The 17,149-nt window shown below is 44.8% G+C and overlaps 1 protein-coding gene across 2 annotated transcripts in view; it reads left to right on the plus strand.

Annotated features, from left to right (window-relative positions):
• The window catches only part of PCNX2 (pecanex 2), a 288,039-nt gene that overhangs the window by 244,030 nt on the left and 26,860 nt on the right, over window positions 1-17,149 (plus strand). For both annotated transcript variants that reach the window (XM_072823047.1, XM_072823048.1), the window contains one exon: window positions 11,117-11,370. In XM_072823047.1, the coding sequence (XP_072679148.1) occupies window positions 11,117-11,370 (254 nt within the window). The remainder of the gene's footprint in view (window positions 1-11,116; window positions 11,371-17,149) is intronic.

Genomic DNA, 17,149 nt, shown 5'->3' on the forward strand with positions numbered 1-17,149 from the left:
CTGGGTGGTAGTTGCGATTGGGTCAGAAAATGTGATTTATACAGCACTATGGAAATTAGGCTACAGGGGGTCCTGAGCTCCCCATGGCAAATGATATGAACCACCATAAAGCAGTGTTCTCTCAAGGGTGATGAAGCGGATCCTATCATCTAAGGCTGAGTCACATGCAAATGGAAATTTTGGGGCTGCTGAGATGAAATTTAGTTATGCATGCAGCTTTCATTAGCCTCATTAATACAGGACTGCTACATTTTTGTCACAGCAAGATCAGTTTTCCAGAAATCTTCTTAGGGGAGGCCTTAGGAAATATTAAAGTGTCATTTGATAAAGTGGAATTTTGGAAAGCGGTAACAGAAATGCATGATGTTATGTGGACATTTACCTTTTCTATTAGTTGCCTAACTACAATTTTCTGTCAATTAATCTTTTCTCAGTACTTTTTTATGATGAATGATACTGCATTTATATATATTTTGTTTTGTATATACATTTCCATGGGATCAAATACTTTCAGTGTTTGCTCATACAGTAGTTAAACAACAAAGCAACCAATATAGATTACTTTGTCCTCTTATTTAGAACAAAGTCTGGATGTTTGTTTTTAGGTCCTTGTATGTATAGGTCATGAATCTTTGGGATCAGAATGTTACCATGATGTCAGACATGTGGCCACATGTGGTGGGTGGTCAATAATAAAATTGATAATAAAATAATAAGTAATAATTTAAAAACCAAAGCTTATTTTCAGTATTCTTGCAAAGTTTATATATGCAGTTCTTTATTCATGCATGCTGTGAAATATTGATTAAACCAAGTTCTTTTAGACTGTGAGGCTCTCAAAGGTGGAGACTCTTTGTCTTATTCATGTCCTTCCTACCATGTGTCGATGGGCTCATGTGGGAAGTCCAGTGAACATTGGTTGAGGGAGAAAATAGAAACCATCTAAGGTTTCCTGAACATCAGTTCTTTGCCAGGTACCATTCTAAGCACTTTAATTTTAGTCCTCATAATATTCTAGAATATTTTGTATTATAACTCTATAAAGTGAGCTGGTGTTATTATCCCTATTTGAGACATAAAAAAGTTGAGGAAATGAGATTCAGTAAGTTGCTCCAGGCCCCAGTGGTGGAGGAGGGGTAAGCACCTGGATGTGGATGTCCCTGAAGTCCATGACCTTTGCAGTAGAACACACTGCCATGGAGGGAATGGAGAGGATGGAGGGAGGGAGGGGGAAGGAGGGAAGGAGGGAAAGAAGGAAGGAAGGAAGGAAGGAAGGAAGGAAGGAAGGAAGGAAGGAAGGAAGGAAGGAAGGAAGGAAGGGAGGGAGGGAGGGAGGGAAGGAGGGAAAGAAGGAAGGAAGGAAGGAAGGAAGGAAGGAAGGAAGGAAGGAAGGAAGGGAGGGAGGGAGGGAGGGAGGGAGGGAGGGAGGGAGGGAGGGAGGGAGGAAGGAGAAAGAAATGAATAAGTAACCATTATTTTTAAATCTCACTGGTTGTTGAAACATAAAAGTTTTACATGAAAGTGCTCATAAAAATTAAGATGGCGTCACCACTGTTAGCAGCTCAGTTTCTTGAATGATCAACTGCCTTAACAACTGTGAAATCTGAAAGGCTCTTGCAGAGTGAATGTGGGAAGCTAAGGCAGGGTGTAGCCACACACATTACCAGTGGATCTGGAAAATCCTATCAAATAAAGGATTTATGTGCCTGTTTGCATGAATTGGTCTCAGCCATCTCATAGTCTGGCTAACACTCCATAATCACTGGCCTGTGGGGACATTTTTAAAATAATTGTGTCACTAATCTTATCTAAAGTTCATCCAACCCAAACCTTTCTCCTAACTGGCAAATCCATGGAGAGCCATAGCTACCCCACTAATCTTGAAACTAGAATTCTTTCTTCTCTATGGCAACATTCAGGTCATTAGCGCGTCTTTAGTTCCTACTCGGCTTGAGTAATCTGTTCAATCCCTTGGGTCCAACCTTTACCCATAAAATAATAGGTTCTCCATTTAGAATTCCTTAACACATATTCTTCTTCATTTCAAATTATGTGACTTGTTAGTGAGAGAGACAAAGCCATGCTTGTCTAGATATAGCCAGTCTGTGAGAAAAAAAGGAGGCTTTCCTGTTGAACATTAACAGAGTCTGCATATTTTAACAACACTCAAAAATAAGTTTGTTGGAGAAAAGTAAAATAAGACAACTTGGAATTAAATATGAATGAGAAAGTATCTGACTCTTCTGTGTAAGGCGGAGTGCCTTGGTTTTCTCATCTGTGAGTGGGGCAGGAGCAGGAGAAAAAACATATTATTCACAGAGATAATTATTATATATTTCAGTGTTTCTTATACCTCATGGTTTCAAACCCACCCAATATAAGGTACAGTGTACACAAAGTGACTTGGTTCATTTCATTTTCTCCTATGGGCTGGTGTAAATTCAGAGGGCTTTTGCCTATGATTTGTATAGCTTTATTAGACAGTGTATGATAAAGGAGAAAATACTGATTTTAAATTCAAAAGACCAGACTGTTCTACCAGAGAAGTTGCTTTTGAGACTCAGTGTCCTCATTTATAAAAGGAGAAATTACACCTGCACAAGCAGGTTAATGTGTGCAAAAAATGAGATGCTATCTGATACATCACTTTTCAAGTTGATAAAAATTACATAAATAGGTGATGTTTTGAAATAAAAATTCTCCGAGAAGAAACAATGCTGTTTAACTGAAAGGTATTTCACCATGTTTAAAATCCAGCTTGCCAAACAGGACATAAGAGAATTTAATTCATATGGAAATGTCTTAATACAAATTGAGTCTCCTTGAAATATAAAATGGTTATATGCTATGCTGTGCCCACAAAATCAAACAGATATAAATTATTCTAACATATTTTTCCCCTACTGCACACTGGGCCAATACACTTCTAGATTCTCCTCATGCTCTTGTCCAATGCTGATGAAGGCTTGGAATTTGGGACTAGGGGAGAAATTATCCGGTAAAATAATAAAGAAATAAACTATTCAGTGTCTCAATAGACCAGTCCTACTCCTGGATTTCCTTCTGCTCCGTAACCTTGGTCGTGTCACATATTCTTGGCAATCATTTTCTCCATCTTTCAATTTGGATTAATTTCGAGGGGCTATTATCAAATGGATGTTTAGCCATCAGGAAATGGGATGAGTCATAGGACAGCTTTATGTATAAACATATTCTTGCTATAATAATTATTTCTTCCCAGAAATTAAATCTGGTGAAGTCTAGCACCTATAGGAGTGAGTAGCTGGGGGTAGGTGGGGATAGGGCAAGTAGCTGGGGAAAGGTGACCTGCATATATGCCTGTAAGCTCCTGTTCCAGGATTATGTCCCAGAGTAGTACGGGGTAGAGGAGGGGCAGAGAAAAGCATCTCTGTGACTATGAAACTGTAGAAGAGGTTTTGCAATGGGGGAGTGTGGGGGAAATCACACTGTGACTTCCCTGAAAATGACAATAAATCAAAAACCTTTAAAGTCTTCTCTGATATTATTTCTTTTGGTCACATAATGGCCCCTTGCTATAACCAGTTGGCAAGAGGCAATGCTAGTTTAGATTTCCTTAATGTTATGGATGTTCTTCTCGTTAGCATGTCTATCATTATATGTGTGGCACGAGATGAGAAGTGCACTGGGATGGTGGAGGGGTGTTTCCTCAACGAGAGCTGGCTGGGGCCAAACCCTGTCTCACACCTCTTGTGTTTCCAACATGTAATGTGCATGTGTGAGGTCCAAACGTTCGTGCAAGTGATCTGCTTTGAGTGTAGCTTTGGCCATATCTGGTGGCCTTCTCCTTTTGTGGCCCTGGACAACTTAGGAACAAGCTTAACTGTGACCTCAAAAGGGAATATGATTTATAAAATCCACACACATCCCAAAATGTGTGTCTCTAAGTCTGCCCTGTAGCTTGAAAAGCAATGGCTAAAATCCGATCTGTGCCTAACTGTAGTCCACTCCGTGGCCAGGGACTGCTTCTCTTCTGCCGTTCCCTGCTGGCCTCATTGCTCAGCACATGGAAAACACCAGCCCAGTGTCTGGCATGCTGGGGTGATGAAGGCAGTGATCATTCAGAAACTCAGCTCAAATAAATGTCCAGTGAAGTTATTTTAAACTGTTATTACTGGGGACGCCTGGGTAGCTCAGTGGTTGAGCGTCTGCTTTTGGCTCAGGTCATGACCCCGGGGTCCTGGGATGGAGTCACCCATCAAGCTACCTGCATGCAGCCTGCTTCTCCCTCTGCCTGTGTCTCTGCCTCTCTGTCTCTCATGAATAAATAAATAAACTCTTTAAAAAAATAAAGATAAAAAAATAAACTGTTATTACTGGAGAACACTAAACGTAGTAATGGTGATACGAGGGATTTTCCGTGGAATCCAGATAGTCTTTGGGACCCCTGAGCAGTGTTTCTCAAAGTACTCATGTCAGATGAGGAGGAACATGGGAGGGTCAAGAGGCCCAATCTTTCCAGTATGTCATGCATTTAGACTTCATCTTGCATGTTCTCCCTGGAAGGTTGTAAAGCAAGCTGACATTTTCTTTCAATGAAGCTTTCTGCTGCAGGGGACCATTTATAATGTGTCTCTTTGAAGTCCCCATTATCACTTTTCACCTGCAGTGGGACTGTGGGGGCTGATGTCCCCCTCACCGGTCTCTTTGCTCCCCCAAAGCTGCCGGGGAATACTTCCTAACTGCAACTTTACTTGTTTTTCCTTGAGATTCAAAAATCCCCACTATGTGCCTGTTTACTACAAAATTAAGTTTCAATGAGAGACTCCTAACTCTGAGAAATGAACAAGGGGCAGTGCAAAGGGAGGTGGGCGGGGAGTGGGGGTGACTGGGTGACAGGCACTGAGGGGGGCACTTGATGGGATGAGCACTGGGTGTTATGCTATATGTTGGCAAATTGAACTCCAATAAAAAAAAATTTTTTTTTTAAATTAAGTTCAAGTGCCTCCATCAGGAGTCAGGTCTCCACTCCAGTGGGGCTGCCCAGAGCCCCCTTTCTTCTGGCCCCAGGGCTTCTCAGCCCAGATGGTACTCCCCATTCGGTTGTGATGCAGCAGGGGACACTTTGGGTTAAGTTTTGGTTACCGGACCTTCTGTCAGGCAGCCGTTCTCTCTGGCACTACCAAAGACAATTGGTAGAATGTCAGCTCTACCTCCAGCCTGGCTGACCAGGAAAGCGGGACGCCTGCACTCACCAGCCACACAGAATATCTGCCTTCCTGGGCTTGTCAGGGAGAACATATTAAAATCCACTGCCCCTCAGTGCACAATAATTGTCAGCATTAGGTGGAGAGTAAATAATCCATAGCGAGGATTTCCTCAAAAGGATGAAGTTCTCCTGCCCTCAAGAGTCTCTAAAATCTGCCCTTGGGAGATACAAGACCCACATACTCAAGACTGAATTGTTTGGGCCACCCCTAGACATGCTTTTACTTTATGGCACTTTGGCTAGATTAGAGCAGCTTGCTGAAGCTTGTGTTCATATTCTCTGGGCAATGCTGTTAAGGATGATGTTCACCATATTGTACAATATTCCTTTTATTAGGGTCCTGGGAGCATTATCCTTCTGGTGTCTTTGCCAGAAATAGCTGTGATCCTTGCAGGCAATTATTTTGCTGTTATCTTAAGGACAACAAGAAACTACTTAAGTTTTCTTTATGCATTGGCTTCTGGAAAGCCCCAGTGCCATCTGTGGCCCACCTTTAGTAAATATATAGGATATCACAGAATGCAGTTAGCGTCTCTTGACATTATTATGGCTTCATCATATTTTTTTCCTTGTCCCCATTTTTATACTTAAATTTTGTTATTTGCCATTGTGCCATGTATGCCTTTTTAAAATGACTTCATTCCTTTTGGGATTAAGTGTGAATAAATAAGCCAGGCCTGGCCTGTCACTGGTAGATCCAGCAAAGAGCATTTAACGGGGAGCAGTGCTTGCTCGTTGGGGAACCAGCAAAGGGAGGAAGAAAGGGTCAGTTGTTAGGAGGGCAGCCAGGTGCAGCAGCAGTGGCTGCCATATGCCACACTCGGGAAATTGATACATATCCTATGTGGCACGACATCTGGGATCGAACAGATATATTTTCAGTTCAAAAAAATTAATTTCCTTTAATTAGGCTTTCTCAGCTATCAGAACTAAGACCCTAAGACACTCTCAAAATAATTTAAGAATTACTTCTTGAATGCCTTCCTATGTCCCACTGACTTAGACCATGAGAACACCCCAACATAAAAGATGCCAAGAGTTAGTTTCAATGGAAACACCAGACAGAAGCAGCCAGCCAACTTGTCATTCATTGACACCAATGGTGCAAGAGGTCACAGTGTGGGGGCGGTTGACCTTCAATGTTCCCTTGGGAGGGAATGTGCTCTAAACTCCCTGAGCCTCTCTGAGAAGACTATGGCCTTGATTTGCATTTGAGCAGCAAATTAGTGCATGTATAGAAATGACTGGGTTTTTATTTTCATATTCTTTTACAATATGATCCTGACTCTGCATCTTTTGTTCCATAGAGGAGGTGCTGAGACCTACTTAAAGTGTTTGTTAAAAACCCTCGGCAGTTATGATGTCTCTGTCAAGTGGCAGTCCTTCATTACACACTGTGTCCTCAACTGGCCTTTCGTCAATGTAGAAACATACCTAGGCTCCTGATAGTGTTTGGTTTTACTTATCTCATTCACGTGATGGAAATCTAAACTCTGCATTGTATCGTGTGCGACAGTGTGCGCATATGCGTGCGCACACACACAGACACACAGACACACACACACACACATCCCTTCCAGTTTGTTTGATGTAAGGGGATGGGGGAACCACCCTGACATTCAGCCCAACATGATAAATGCCAGGCCTGGACGGAGAAGTATGGAGAGAGAATTTGTAAAGAAATGCAGATTTTTGAGACATTCCATTTAACTAGGTTTGCTAATCTATTTGAGGTGAAAATTCATCCTTTCTGCTTCTTCCTTGAGTAGTCTAAAAACGGTCTCACTTCTTCATTGAAAGAGAGTTTCGTGCTGAATTATAAAAACCAGTGTTGTCAGTGTGCCATTTGGAGGGATGAGACATCTCCCCAACCTGCGGGGTCTAGTGCCTGCAGTACTAGGGTCCCAGTGGGTGGATTGGTTAGGACACTGTGGTCATTACTCACTCTGGAAGCCCCAGAGTGTGCCGCCGGAATTACTCACTGCTTAGAGCTCATGTTGTATTTCTATACATCTGTACCAGTTTTATTTTGCAGAATGAGCTAAGAGACCCTTGAAATGTTTAAAAGAGTGCTTTCAGCTAAAACCCAAAGCAGTAAAGTCTTGGGTTTCGAAAGACAAATGGAATAGCAAGATCTGGGATCAGCCTTTCACTGTTATACTTTATGTTACACAACCTGCTTGCTTTCCCCTTTCTGATCAACTCCAATTTCATTGACTACTATCCTAACAGTTCTGTATGTACATTATTATTTGAAGATTGTGATTTTCCATTTCCATTCTATAGAACAAATGACCATCTCATGTGTATTACAGAGTAGTTTAGTACCAACATTGACTTTCTTTATCTGCCACATACATAACATAATCTGCTGTGCATTTTCTCAGTAGGGTATCTGTTGCCTGTGCATGCAGTGATCTGGATTAAAATCTTTCTTTCATTTATTCATTCAGTCATCCCATCAGCTAGTTTTTAGCACCTACTGAGTACCAGACATTGTGAATAATGATATGAGATCTTGGAAAAAATGAAAGGTGTGGAAATGGATGTAGGGACAATTTTCATGTTTGAATTAAGTCTCAAAAGACATATCAAAGGATATAGAGACTTACCCTTTTGGCCATGACTGAGTAACAAGTACTGGACTATCTATCCTTCCTGCCAGAAACAGTTTTAATACTGGGAAAAATATAAATCAACTGTTTTCAGATATCGAACAGACAGTGCATGGTTGAGAGAAAGGAGACACCCAAACTAAGCTCCATAATAATTACTCTTGCTCTCTTTCTGCAGGCACTTTCTTGTATGTAGTGGAAGGGAGGGGCAACACTCCAACAGAGTGCTGAGCTAGGGAGGCAGAATCAGAGTTCTGGACTGCTAATATAGCTGGATTTTGTGGGTCAGAGTATCAGATAGGAGTGAATTTCACAGAGAAGATACTGCAAAAATCTGTCCAAGGATCATCTTGTGGTTGGATGAATATTAACCTATTGAATGTTAGAAGCAAGTCCTGACAGAGACTAGCACCTGGGGAGGTGTGAGCTAAGTAGAGAATATGGAGGGCTCTACAGTGGCAAGCCGTAGAAATTCCAGTCATCCAGTGGAGACACCTTGTTGAATGTCCCAGGAATTCAGCCAAGACCCCAGAAAGACCAAGCTTTAGGACTGGAGATAGTACCACCCTAGAGATCTACTCTAGACGGTCTGAAACAAAGATTAAAAACAAGTTTCAAAAGGACCAAGCTGACAAGCTGAGGTGCAAATAAACTGCTTAACAGAACATAACTCTTTCTAAAAAAAAAAAAAAAAAAAAAAAAAAAGACCAAAAAAATCCAGACTATCAACACTATATAGCATCAACCATATCCAGTGTATAACAAAAGTTTCTAGATATTAAAAGAAGCAGAAAAAAAGGGATCCCATAACCAGGAAAAGAAAACAATAAATAGAAACACACCCCAAGATGTTGGAAATAACAGAAAAGAAGTTTCAAACAGTTATGAATATATTTAGGAATTCAGAGGAAAGATTACCATGATGAATGAACGACGGAGACTATCAATAGGAAAAAAACTCTAAAAATGAATAAAATACAACATCTGAAGTGAAAAATTTAGAGGGTAGAAGAAAAGATCAGTGAACTTGAAGACAAGGCAATAGAAACTATTCAAACTAATGCAAATAATAAAAGTTTAAAGAAAATAAACAGAAACTCAGTGATCTGTGGGACAGTATCAAGCATTCTAATATATGTGTAAAAATATAATAAAGCCATAAAGATTTGTAAACTCCTCAGAAGGGCTGCCTACACTAACTGTCCCTGCTACTTTCTCTCCCATGGTCTTGAATTCACTCCAAGCTGGCATTCCCTTCCCCACCCATCATGACACTGAAACCTCTCTAGCAAAGATTATCCTTCACTTCCATATTGTCAAATCTAACAGTTAATTCTTCATGTAAGTTGACCTATAAGCATCATTTAACATAGCTGATGTTCCCTCTTCCGTGAAACTCTTACTTTCTTTTAAACTTGACTTTTGCTACTTTCTGGTTTTCTTCGGACCTCATGGGCCACCTCTATTCCTATTCAATCATTTTGTTGGTAGCACCTCACATCTCCAGCCTCTGAATGCAATGCTCAGAGCTCAGATCTCAGACCTGTCCTCTCTCCCCAGATAACTTTAAATAACCCTGATATCCTGATAATTTTCTCAGATGTTGTGAATCTCTGGCAGAACCTTTCCCCTGAACTCCAGATTTCTTAATCCAACTGTCTGCTTGACATCTCCATCTTGATTAATCAGGAACAGGGATCCCTGGGTAGCGCAGCGGTTTGGCGCCTGCCTTTGGCCCAGGCCGCGATCCTGGAGACCCCGGATCGAATCCCACATCGGGCTCCCGGTGCATGGAGCCTGCTTCTCCCTCTGCCTGTGTCTCTGCCTCTCTCTCTCTCTGACTATCATAAATAAATAAAAATTAAAAAAAAAATCAGGAACAGCTAAAACCTCACATATGCAAAAGAAAATTCCTGATCTTCCCATCTGCCCACCCAGAGGCTGATCCCCTTGCAATCTTGCCCTTTTCTCTGAATGGTAATTTCACTTTTCGCCTTGCTCAGATCAGCATATTTCGCACCATTCTTCATGCATCTTTTCAACATCTCATACCCAAATTGGTTTGCAAATCCTATCAGACCACCTTTAGAGAGATCCAGAATCTAATCACTTCTCTGTACCTCCCCCAATGGCCTTTGTCCAAATCACTGCTGTCTCATCTGTGTTAACTAATAGCCTCATAACCAATGTCCTGGCTCCCACCCCTGCCTCCTCTACAGTCCATTCTCTGGACAGCAGCCAGCATGATCTCCTCCAAAATAAATCAGAACACACTTCTCCTGAGCTAAAAACATCCAAGGGTTCCCCAACCCATCCCAAGTAGGATCTTTCCCTTTTCCTACTTCTGGTTCATACATACCATCAATGACACGACTGAAGTATTTGTGAAATATGCTACTATATATTCACAAACTGTGTGGCTGGTTTTTTGAAACCAGATGCAGGATATTCTATCTATTCCTATTAAATTTCAGTATATCCAATCCACCATCCTGTCTGCTGAGATAATTTTAGGTCACAACTCTGCATTCAGGGTGATGCCAGTAACTCGTGTCATTGGCATACTGTGTATGTCTCCCTTCAAATCATTGACAAAGATGTTAAAGAAGATATTCTGTCTCATTTTTAAAAATGGTTGACACCCATAATCTTATCCTATTTGTGGAATGAACTCCTTTGGAAGTGTACTCAGGCCCCCAACATCCTGCTCTAGTCACACGAGGTGAGGTGGCATGTGAGGCAGGGCGGCACACGTGGTGTGCCCTTATAGTTTGGCAATGGAGCTCTTCCAGGGAAAGAAGCAGAGAGCTTCCCTTCTTGAAAACACTTCAGCATGTACCTACTTAGCCTCAGACATCTCCACCTGCCACCTTTCCTTAGCCTCCTATCTGCTCAGCTGGGACCTGCAGGTTTCTACAAAAGGGAACTCAAGGGTATAACCATCCCACATTCAACCATTGGGGTCCATGAGCATCGTGAAAGTCTGTCTTCTCTAACACACACACGCACACACACACACACACACACACACAATGGGGAAGAGATGATAGTCAGAATGAATACTAGTGAAGAAAAGAATTAATGATGATGAGCATTGTGACCTTTGTGGGAGTTAAAGAATTAAACAATTCTCCCGATTCCTAGACTCTCTTCAGCCTCTTCCTCTCTAATGAAGGCAAGGGGAAAATCCATTCGGAGCAGAGGTTACCCAATGACTCCTTGTATAACTTCCATTGTGTTTGCACTTTGCCAGGAACCTACTGCCAACAGAGAGAGGTTGAGGCCATCATGGAAGGTGATGAGGAGGACAGAGGCTGTTGTTGCTGCAAACCAGGTCACTTGCCCCACCTGTTGTCCTGCAACGCCGCATTTCACCTCCGCTGGCTCACCTGGGAGATCACACGAACACAGTACATCCTGGAGGGCTACAGCATCATAGACAACAATGCAGCCACCATGCTGCAGGTGTTCGACCTCCGAAGGATCCTCATCCGATACTACATCAAGGTATCACTGCTCTGGGGCCCCAGACACTTGTCTGAGTAATCGTTTTGGGCTGGCTCAAGGGGCTCCTGAAAAGCTTTGCAGAAAGCTAGATTCTTCTCCTTATCTCCTGAATCTGAGACCCAGCTAAGTTTGGGAACCACTGGTTTTGTGAAAAATCCTCAAGGGCTTTGGTTTAGCCTGGAGTTCATGCCTTGAGTCACATTCTAAACCTGGGCACTAATTGGCAGTTCCTTTTCTTACCCAGATCTGTTTCTTCACTTCTAACACTGCAGAGCCATGGTGGGGATGGTGATGATAAATTGCAACGTCTTGAAAATATCACCAGGCCTCCGTGTTTACCTGTCAGAAGTATTGATTTAGATGCTCTGCCATTTAGATGCTACTTTAGAACCCAAGTTATTTTTTAAGCTTTAAATGAAAACTCAAAAATATCCTGATTAGGATTAGTTATGACAGCCTTTCTTCCTCATTCGTGTGGGGACTAATAACATATTTTTCCCATTGTTCAGTATCCAGGTCTGCCCAACCTGTATTCAACCTCAGAAAATGTGCTGGTTTGGAGTTAAGTCTCCTTAACTAACGTGAGCTTTGAACGACAGTGTGGAGGCCAGTAGGGCAAAGGAATTTCTAAAGGGGGAGGGACGGGTAGGAGCAGCCCCAGGCTGAGGAAGTCTGTGCTGGCTCCTATTCTGAGGGAGCACTTTGTATAGGTGAGAGCCCTGGATCCCGGCCCTCACAGGGTCTGCATTTTAATGCCACTAACAGTGAGGATGCTTATCTGCCTGAGATCCCAGACTCCCTGCCAGCTGAGGCTGAGAGAGGGGGTCCAGCAGAAATGAGGAAATACAAAATAGAAAGATGACATGGGTGCCTGAAACTTCGGTAGTTTCCACCAACTGAAAAGGAAGATTTTAGAAATTTGGAATAGCTCCTTAGAAGGGCCCCATGTGTGCATCGATACTGCTAAAGTTTACAGGAAACAGAAGACAGATTGTGAAAACTTGGAAGGTGAAATAACTCTTAATTACCACATCCCAAGGCAGTTGCAACAAGAAATGATTGTGAACCCCTTTCCGGTGAAGACTATTGAAAACAGATTTAGTGGCTCGTACTCACCACCTTCATGCGTGCTGAAAGGATACAGAAGTCTCCATCCATACCTCATATAAAACTGTAGGTGTTTTGCCCCGCCCTACATACACTGGGGAAGATTTGGAAAGCAAATCAGAGAGTGGTGAGCTCCTGCCTCATAACTCCATGGTTTGTTCCCTGGGCCATTGTTAACTAGACTACAAGAAGTTTTTCCCGCAGTCAGTCCTCGGCCAACTCAGTGTTGGCTCCAACTGGCAGTGGATTTGGCAGTGGGTCGTGAAAGAACTGGTACCTTCATGTGAGAAGTGTGTTTCTCTTACATCTAAACGAAGACTAGGGTGGTAGGTCTGTTGCAGAAAGTCCTAGCTAGGTGCCTTCCAGCTGCCAGCTCCACCATTTAAAGGGGCTTCCCCACCTTCATGTTGCAAGATGTAAGCTGATGGAAGAGAGGACACAGGAGATGAAGAGCAGGGGCCTGCACGATGGTCCCCTAGGAAGGCTCCTGGAAGACCACAGTGCATCCCTGTTGTATCCCAGGTGCCAGAAGGTTGCTCTGTCCCATGCCAGGTGTGAGGGGTGGGGAAAGTGCATTCTGGGCAGACTTGAACACAGATGGAAACCATCTAGAACACCCATTGTTGTTTCCAGTAGAGTTTCCACCCTGCTGCCCCTCCTCTTTGCACACACATTTCCCGCACTCCCCGCCCCTCCCCTGCCAGGAACCCTCTTCCTGCTCTTCTCTCCTCACTTTCCACCTGCTCACAAGCTGCCCTGTGGCCCGTGCCGACATTCACCTGGCCTTGCTCTGAGATCTTTTCTACTCACCTTCCAGCAACTCCCTAAGCATAGGAGCTGCACACACCTGGCTCCTTTTTGGGTCCCCAGAGTTCAGTGTGATGACTTGAGTACGGAAGTGCCCAATGCATTTTATTGGATTGCATGAGCAGAGGTGATGAATGGGTCCCGGCCATGCAGTCTGGGCGGACAAGATTCAGGTGGAGGTGAGAGTCTGAATGACCTGCTGTAGGCATTCATGTTGAGAATGGGGTTCAGTACCGAGCCACATCTCTGTGAATCAGGAGCCAGCCAGACATGTGGGCCAAAGCGACCTCACGTGATAGAGCCAAGAAGTCACCATGAGTGAGACAGAAGAGAGAGAGAAGGGATGAGATACCTTTTCTGTGTGTATTATCTTGGCTTTTCCAGAGGCCTTGGGGGCACTACCTGGGATCTGCTTTTTGATACTTCCCTCCCTTGAACTAATAAGTGAATCGTATTCATGTTCCTCCTCTCGTCACTCCAAGGAACATGCCTCCTGATCCTCGGTATGTTTTCTAAAATGACCATTTGCAATCTGATATACAAGGCCAGGATACTGTGTAAATGGTAGAGGCTGAAGGACCCCCTGCCCCCAGAACTTGCCAGGAATATTTAGTTTGTGAGAGAACAAACTTTAACTCTGTTTTCCAAGAAAAAGGGCGAGTGATGCCAACATGAGAGTTCAGGTGGGGTAGAGAGGCTCAAAGTGCAATGGGTCATTACCTGGTGGGACTCTTCTCACCAGCTGGGGGCAGCCCCATGGCATCAGACTCCCTGAATAAGCCAGCTAATTATAGGTTTGCATGTCCCACCCAGAAATTCTGATTCCATGGGGCAGGAGAGGGACCCTAGCACCTGTATTTTTAAATTAGTTTCCTAAGTGATTTAATATACAGTGAGTCTTGGGAGCGACTACATGCATATTTGTGCTCAATAGAAACAGAATTCTCTTCAATTCCAAAGCAGTGCTCAGGAGCAGCTGAGATCTGGGGGCAGATGGGGCCTTATGGCACCTCCCGGTTAATTCACATCAGCACCCATGGGAGTGTTCACACCCGCTTTCTCTAAATATCACACTCAGGGCTTGCCCACCCTTTGGTGAGGGGTAGCCCAGAACTTGCACGCATTCCCACATGGAGTTAGTTAAAGAAAATTTCAGGAGTGCCAAGCGGTTCTTAGAACAGGAGAAGCAACATTCTCGGGTAAAAACGAATGAGCGTTTTCTTCTTTGGCCTTGGTTACTTGGTGAACAAAATCACCTCTGTAGTGCTGAATTGCTTCAAGTTTCAAGAGTTCGGTTTCATTCTTTTGATCATTACTATTATGATTTTTATTGGGCAGGCAAATCAAAAAGGAAGAAAAGCTTGGAATAATTCCGTTACACAAAAGGATTTTTTTTTATCTCCTAATAAACTGGGTCAGTTCCGCCACCCTCTATGAATATATTTGAAATCATTTCCTTCCTGATGACTGGAGGTTTTCCCTGGTGCCTCCTCCACCTCCCCTCCATTTATTACTATTCCAAACCCTCTGAGCAGTCAAGAAGACATCAGCTTTCGGCGAGGGCCTGGCTTCCCTTCTGCCATTGTTCCTGTCCAAGGCTTTCGTAAAGGAGAGGTGCTTATCACTGGCTTTGCAGAACGGGGAGTGGGAAGCCCGGGCATGTGGGGCTGCCTGCCAGGGCCCCTTTCTAGAATGTGCTGTCTGATAGAAGATGCTGATCTACAATTGAAATGAGGAACCAGGAGCATCCCTGCTGGAGGAGCCAGATACGGTGAATTAATTCAGAAGAGGTCTTGCTTTCAACATGGATCAGATTCCATGTCATCAATTCACTGGCCCCATCCTTACTTAGCAGTTTTACTTAGTGTTGTACCCATTGCATCCTGACAGATTCTAAAGGATTTCACACTGTTCACTGACTCCGTCTCTCTTGACAGAATTTCTGCCTAAGTCAAGTGGAAATGGGAGATGACTGGGTGTGGGTGTGTTCTGGGGGCCAGAGGAGCGGGTTCCCCTCATGCTCACGCAGGGCTGTGAACAGGAGTCCAGCTGGGGGGTGTGCTTGGGAGCCAACGCTGCCAGGTTTTGCCAGACCTTGGGGAGGACATTTTAACCTCTGGAATTCAAAGTCCTCGTTAACTATTCTGACTTCATTGGTCCAGAGGCTTATTTTCATTCCTCCCTAGAAATGAACGAAAAGGTAAACGTCCTTGGAGCTTTTGTTTGTTGTTCCTATCTGGTACACGCAATTAGGACACAGTGGGAAAAACTAGACCAGATGTTTGCTAGAGCCAGATGTTCACATGGGCCCTGTTTCTTTGTGGCCTTTGTGACGGTCAGTGGAGATGCCATGCCTCTGGCCAGTGTCACAGATCCACTTCTGCTTGTAACTTTGGGTCAACTGCTTATGTGGCCTACCTCCTAGGAGCGTTACTTTTTCCTTTTTTAAGATAGATAGATTTATTTATTTATTTATTTATTTATTTATTTATTTATTTATTTATTTATGAGAGACACAGACTGAGAGAGAGGGGCAGAGACACAGGCAGAGGGAGAAGCAGGCTCCATGCGGGGAGCCCCATGTGGGACCCGATCCTGGACCCTGGGATCACAACTGGAGCCGAAGGCAGGCGCCCAGCCGCTGAGCCACCCAGGCGACCCTCCCAGGAGCTTTAGATCACCCTGCCAGCAGGTGGACTATTCTCTGAACCCTCCAGGTTCAGAATTGATGTTTCTGAACATCAGATTGCTGTCTCCTGGCCTCCTGTCATCCGTGCCTCACACCTGCTCCAGACCTCACCCGGGCTGCTACATGCCAGGCCTTGTGCTGAGTTCTTCACATGCATTCTCTCCTTTTTAAACCTCAAAATAATGCAGGGCAGTAGGACTTCCCTGACGCTTCTGTCCTTCACACCTGTCACTCTCAGCTTCTGGCGGCCTCTTCCTCCTCACACTGAAGGTACTTCTGGGGGCAAGTGTGGCTGTCCTGGGTGCAGCACGGCAGAAATGAGAGCTCGTGAGCCGTGGATGTCATCTAACCTGCTCCCCCGCTTGGGGGTCAGGTGGGCTGTGAAGCCCAATAGAGACTATGCCCCAAGGAAGGAAGGCCCCACGGCAGAGCCACAGGTGCGCCTTCCCAGAGGCCGGGCTGCCGCGGTCCCAGCAGTGGAGAACAGCCGAGAACAGCCAGGCCAGACGCTCGCCTTTGCTTGGCCCCCCGCAGGGACCTGTGTGTCCGTGCGCTCACCGGCGCGGACTCCTCAGATAACCCGAAACCAGACGCTCCTCAGCAACCTCCGCCCTTGGTGCTCCAGATTTCACGTCCCAGCCCAAGGGGGGGAAGGGCAGGAGGGAGGGAGGAGGCCGTCTGGAAAGGTGTCTTGGCCCACACGGGTCCTGGGTGCCAGCCACCTAAGCCCTGGCCGGGCCCAGCCCTTTGCGTTCCTGTCGGTCTGCTCCCTTGGGAGGGATGTGTGTTTACTCAGAAAGGCCATGGATTAAGGCTTGAGGGCACGAGAGCGTGCATCCCTACCCCCGGCACCAAGCCGGCCCCTGGTGATTCCCGGGAGATGCCCCGGGCCGAGCCCTGCGCGCTCCCGGTGCTGGTCCTCTGGCACCTGCTGCTGCTCCCGGTGCTGGTCCTCTGGCACCTGCTGCTGCTCCCGGTGCTGGTCCTCTGGCACCTGCTGCTGCTCCCGGTCTGGTCCTCTGGCACCTGCTGCTGCTCCGCGTGGCAGCTCTCGGCTATCTGCGGACCCCTCCGGGCCAGGAGCTCGCCTTTGTGAAGGATGAATTCTTTCACAGACTACGAGATGGCTTTCAATAAAGCTGTGACTCAGAGTAAGAAAGCCTGAGGGTGGTATTT

The sequence above is a fragment of the Canis lupus genome, chromosome 4, assembly GCF_048164855.1.
Source record: "Canis lupus baileyi chromosome 4, mCanLup2.hap1, whole genome shotgun sequence".
NCBI classification, from domain to species: Eukaryota; Metazoa; Chordata; class Mammalia; order Carnivora; family Canidae; genus Canis; species Canis lupus.